The 5,425-nt window shown below is 38.1% G+C and overlaps 1 protein-coding gene across 7 annotated transcripts; it reads right to left on the bottom strand.

Moving 5' to 3' along the window:
* Nucleotides 1-646: 646 nt before the first annotated feature.
* Nucleotides 647-4,143, bottom strand: LOC133033255 (basic leucine zipper 23-like). 7 transcript variants are annotated; one of them, XR_009685560.1, is made up of 5 exons: nt 3,879-4,040; nt 2,718-3,625; nt 2,005-2,135; nt 1,503-1,557; nt 647-1,393 (listed from the first exon to the last, which is right to left on the bottom strand). XR_009685560.1 is itself a non-coding variant. In XM_061107944.1 (3 exons), the coding sequence occupies exons 2-3, from the start codon at nt 3,505-3,507 to the stop codon at nt 2,107-2,109; spliced, it is 819 nt and encodes a 272-aa protein (XP_060963927.1). In that variant the 5' UTR covers nt 3,508-3,625; nt 4,047-4,143; the 3' UTR covers nt 1,654-2,106. The 7 variants fall into 7 exon arrangements, 2 of the variants coding, with proteins under 2 accessions (XP_060963927.1, XP_060963926.1); XR_009685558.1 differs by having other exon boundaries at nt 647-1,387; XR_009685559.1 differs by having other exon boundaries at nt 647-1,369.
* Between the last annotated feature and the right edge of the window lie 1,282 nt (nt 4,144-5,425).

Below are 5,425 nucleotides of genomic sequence, written 5' to 3'. Positions count from 1 at the left end.
GACCATACTGGGAAAATAATTGCAGCAACAGCTTTTAGTCGCGTGGGACAGATGCAACCTAAAGCAGCAGAAGGCTGGGTTTTGTGGGAAGGCCTTAAATGGAGTCGTGACAATGGACTTAACATTGATCATATAGAAGTGGACTGCAAAAACCTACTCACGGATTTACAATCAACTGATGATAATCTTTCAAGCTATGGAACCATAATCAATGCTATTCGACGGATGTTATCTTCACTCCCCACTGTAACCCTTCACCATACTCGACGACAAGGGAATACAACAGCTCATAATTTGGCACAAATGTCCATAGGGTTAGATAACACATGGTGTTGGAATAGCCAAGACCCATACCCTTTCCCTTTGTAACTTTTGGGTCTTTACTTTCAAAAAAAAAAAAATAAATACCTATATAAAAACAATGTAAAGTAACTTTCTTTAGAAATAATAATAATTCAAATTAATTTTTTTTAATTATTAATATTATTTTATTTTTTAAATGTATATTTAATTAAATATTATTATAATATTTAATATTATTATAATGTGGATAAAGTTTTAATGGTGCTTACTGCTTAGATGCTAGATCATGAGAACCAAACTTTAAAACTTTTTACCAATATGCGAAAGTGAGTGGTCCGGAATCCAATCTCAACAATGAAGATATATTTGGCTTTGCTAGTTTAGATGGAACAGTACAGTGATTCTTTGGGACCAACAACACGTTTCGGCGTGTAAAGGCTTATGTTAAAGAACGATAAATCAGAACTGATGTTTTGTCATGTTGGTCATACAAACATGTTAATCTTTAGTGTGGTAGGGAGAGGAGAGGACCATGCTCTTCAGGTCCGGAAAATCGCTCAATCTGCTTTAAACGTGAAAACCAAGATATATAGAGATAATCTCACTTAATCTAACTTGCAAAGCATCTTCAAACGCAACAATTGGTCTTTGCTGTAATCTTTACAAATCATGGTGTTGTAATACCAGCTCCTCTTTAGCGCAAATGTGTGCTTAAAGAGTACAAACTATAATAAGAAGATTTACTTAGGAATACCCTGACTTTTTATTTTTGATACTTCACTTTCTTAGATTTATGTTTGTATTGTGTGGTAATAGTGACTAGTGAGTATGAAATTACCACAAGTAACGGACGCATTAGAGCTCCAAAAACTTAAAGATCCGAGTCCGAAATGAAATCATGTTGTATTTAACAAGTTCATCTTTCATGAGATAAATATCTTTTGGACGCTACCACTCCATCCATCTTTGTTGTCCGCCTAATAGGCCATGCTAGAGGTCTCAATTGTACTCATCAGTCAAGATAGCAATGGCAATTCATCAATTCCTCCTCAGTCTTACAATGTCACTGAGACGAATTGTTTGGCTAATTCTTCCATTAGAAGGAAAAAAATGGTAAAGCAGAAGCAAAAAATATTCTAAATTCTAGTCCCTTCACAAAATCACAAATACGAATCTCATTACGGGAGTTTGTGACTCACCTTGTTCACACAGCTCATAGAATGAAACATGAAAGACATCCCAACTTCCTATGTTCTGTGATGCAAACAAGAGTTTAATGGCTTAGAAATTCAAGTATAACTAAGGAAAGGGAAAGAAAAAAAGAAGAAAAATATCACATACATGTGAAACTTAAAACGAAGATCAGCAATGTAATAATATCAAAATCAAAGCATGGTAGTTTGTGTGTAGTTCAAGAGAATATGCAGGTTGAGACTCAAAAAGCTTTGAGCTTTGTGAATACCATAAACTGGGTCACTGCCAAGGTTCCAAAAATATTGACTACACATTCTCCACTAAGCTTCTAGCTCTACAATACATGCATAGCTTGAGTTCATAAACAGACCGAACAACCAAGTAACATACAAATCCAGTGAAACTTCAGCTTGGTATCAGAAATCATTTTAGGTCAAAGTACCCAAAAATGGGTTTAAAACTAGAACAAGGGGAAAAATAAATACAGAGCAAAAAAATACAAAGGACCTGAGCGAGGACCGGCCGATGCTGCAGTTCGCCAACTACTTATTAGAATAGAATATGTATCTCTAACAGTTAACACAGCTTCACGTTGCCTTATCAGCCATTTCAACTTGCAGTTGCTGCATGGGCCCCTCCTAGTAAAACAATACAAAATAATCAGTCTCAACTATTGGCTTACAAGAAAAAGCATTGTCAAAGGTATCCATTATCAGCAAGAAAGATTAGCAAGGAGAACAAATAGAAGCACAAAACCATGAGCAAGCTTCTGCATTGGGAGTCAATTACTGAAAGGACCCAGCAATGAATTTCGATTAGGTCAATATGTTAGAATCTATCGAACTGAAGAAACTATACATTTGGATATACATTCCTATGCGTGAAAGATAATAGCAAACTAACAAACAATATAAGACTCATATCGGATAAGCCCAAGCCTCTGATAAAGTTCACTTGAACTATGATAGACATGTAATTATACTGTGTCCTTCTAGATATGACAATCTGAAAAGAAGCATTTTTACATTGCTGGACCAATAACATCAAAATTAAATAATTTGCAATAAGAGTGCCTGTATTTTTTCCTGCTTAGATTGTAGTCCAGACCATAATTAAAGATTCAACCAAACAAAGAGAATCGGCAATAAACATCAAACTAGAAGTGTAAATCGCCAATAATCCAAATAATTTAATACAGAAAAGGCCATTCAAGGTTTTACCTTTCCTCTTGTTTGAGGCAGAAGATTTAGCACGAGCTGATACACTCACATTGCCAACTCCACAACCAGAAAGGTCCATGGAAGCTGAGTTCTGATTTGCCAAACATTGGAGACTCTCAAATTCGCAAGCATTTATACCTTGGTCATTCAAGGAGTCATCGTCACATTTGTCATCCACCCCAGGATGAAGACAATACACCTGATCGTTACATTGTACATTACAGGGGTTCACCATGTATGAACCAGGCATGGTTGGGTTTGGAATGGTGTGATTCACAGATTTCTGATACGGAAAAGATCCAATTTCCCCTTCAATTCTTCCACGAATATCCACAAGTAAACACTTGAGCCTTGCAACCTCAGCCTCCAAAGCAGCTTGACCTTGCAATCTTTTGACCAACTGCTGATTAAGAGTTCTCAATCTTACAACTTCATCCTCCAAAGATGCTGCTCTTGCCTTCTTCTTCTCACGGTATTTGCGCACTGCTTCCCGGTTTCCCAAAGGGCGTTTTTTCGAGTTCTTTCCTACAGAATCTGCAGAATCATCTGTTGCAGTGTTGTTGCCTTCAGTTGCAGCAGGCACAATTTTTGTATGGACATGAAAACAAGTGTGGGTATGAGAGTAATCAGGACCGGGTGGGTTGCAAGTGTGGGTGTGAGTACAAGCATGAGAGTCTTTCAGAAGCTCATCAAAGAAACTGTCCATCGAGCAACTGCTGGGAAGCTCGCCAGCCATATTTGGACTAGAAAACACTTCTTGGTTCGAAAAGTCAACCTCACCGTCGTCCATTGTGAGAATCAAATTTGAGAAAGAAAATATAAATAAAGAATTCAAACCAAACAGCAATCCAAACTGAAACTTCTCTCTGCGCCCAATTTCGAGTCCTACCCAACACAATTCGAAGGCACTACACAACAAAAGAATCAACAACGTGATACAATTCCTAAGAATCAACCAAACCCTAGATACTAATCTATGAAAATTGAAGGTATTCTATGAAATCAGTAAGCACCCAAATGAAATACTACAACCCCAAAATCTAATAAGCAACTAATTCCGCCAAAAATCAAAGTATTTCCAACCAAGCAAAAGGGTACCAAAAAAAAAATAGTAAATGCGATTAAGGTTCTGAAATTACATAGAGAAAAGGGAGAAGAAACCTGGATTTGATATTCGAAACCAAGAAATAAGAGGTGGAAGAACAACACATTCGGTTTTGGAAAAGGTTATGATGAAAAAAAAGGAAAGAGGGCAGTGAAAATACCCTAGGTATAGGCTAACATGGCGATGATTTTGACAGCATAACACGAGAAAAAAAAAAAGCGTACCAGACCTAAGACGACTGGCTCAGAGTAAGAGATTCGACAAAATTTTCTCTCTCTCTAGAAATATGAGCAATCGGTTACAGCTTCAAATTTATACGTATTCGGGGACTAAACTGTAATATTAAAACGTTCGGGGAGTTATACCATGCTACCGGTCTCATCCTCGTAAAAATGTACGGCTCCGTGTCTGAATTTTGTAGACAGTAAATTCTTGCCCAAACCGATTCACCGGCACCGCCTCCACCTCCACAGAATCCAGGGAATAATGCGAGGGTTGGCAATGCTAATCCTCCTGCTGACTGTCAGCAGATATTCCAAGAAATGCGAGGTATCATACTTCGTCAAAAAGAAGAGTTGCGACGATTAAGGCAACCGGCACCGGCTGCCCCTGTTGAACAAGTGTTACCACCAGCACCTGTGCCAGTGGTGGGTAACCATAATGTCGCATAGAGACTCAGTGTTTGAGCGGTTTGTGAAGCTGCAACCTCCGACTTTTCTGGGAGGTATTGACATAATAAAGACCGAGCAGTGGATGAGCACTGTTACCCGTATCCTTGACAATATGGGGGTGACGGGAACTGAGAGAGTGAACTGTGCAGCCTTCATGTTACAAGACTATGCCTGCGTCTGGTGGGACATTGTGGGTCAGACCCGGGATGTCAGTGTAATGACCTGGGAAGAATTTAAAAATTTGTTTGAAGAAAAGTTTTACAACATTGTTGTGAGGACTTCACATTAGGAAGATTTTGTGAAGTTAACTTAGGGGAAGATGTCGGTGGTCGAGTACACTCTGGAGTTTGATCGGCTGTCCAAGTTTGCTGGTGATCTGGTGCTCACAGATTTCACCAGGAAACAGAAGTATATGCGAGAACTGAATATCACAATCAATGAGGACTTAAAAATTACCACTTCACATGACACTCTGTACAAGAGAGTGGTAGACCTATCCCTAATTGCTGAGGAGGCTGAGCAACAGGTAATAAAGGAGTAGGCTCAGAGAGTAGAGATGAGAAGATTGGAGGAATTTTTCACCTCAAAGCTGCTTGAAAGAGAGTATATATGTTTTTTTGGATCTGGCACGAGAAAGAGAAAGGCACACAGAGGGTGCATATTAAATTTAAGGGATTGAACATCTCCCACTTCTAGCTATCTCAAGTCAGGATAGCTAAACACGAGAGACATCTAAAGATAGCTGTCCAACACACTTTAATGATTCCTCTTTTGTTTGATGGCTTATATATGTAGCAATGGATAAAAAAATTTAGTGACTCAAAGTTTATCATTTTATTCTTTAAAATATTTAATATCTTTCGCTTAATTTTAAGTTATTCGATGAAGCCATCACATATACAATTTATTATTATTGTGCTAGTATATGTAAA

The sequence above is a fragment of the Cannabis sativa genome, unplaced genomic scaffold (assembly GCF_029168945.1).
Source record: "Cannabis sativa cultivar Pink pepper isolate KNU-18-1 unplaced genomic scaffold, ASM2916894v1 Contig3, whole genome shotgun sequence".
NCBI lineage: Eukaryota > Viridiplantae > Streptophyta > Magnoliopsida > Rosales > Cannabaceae > Cannabis > Cannabis sativa.
Note: the sequence above shows the minus strand (reverse complement) of the source record. Positions and strands in the feature narration are given on the sequence as shown.

Bases quoted from the DNA above. Each gene is read 5' to 3' on its own strand.
- LOC133033255 (XM_061107943.1), bottom strand. From the start codon at position 3,928: ATGTGTTGTTCTTCCACCTCTTATTTCTTGGTTTCGAATATCAAATCC. The intron at 3,626-3,878 runs GTTTCTTCTCCC...TTTGTTGTGTAG, and splicing joins GTTTCGAATATCAAATCCAG to TGCCTTCGAATTGTGTTGGG. The intron at 2,136-2,717 runs GTAAAACCTTGA...TTGTTTTACTAG, and splicing joins TGCCTCAAACAAGAGGAAAG to GAGGGGCCCATGCAGCAACT.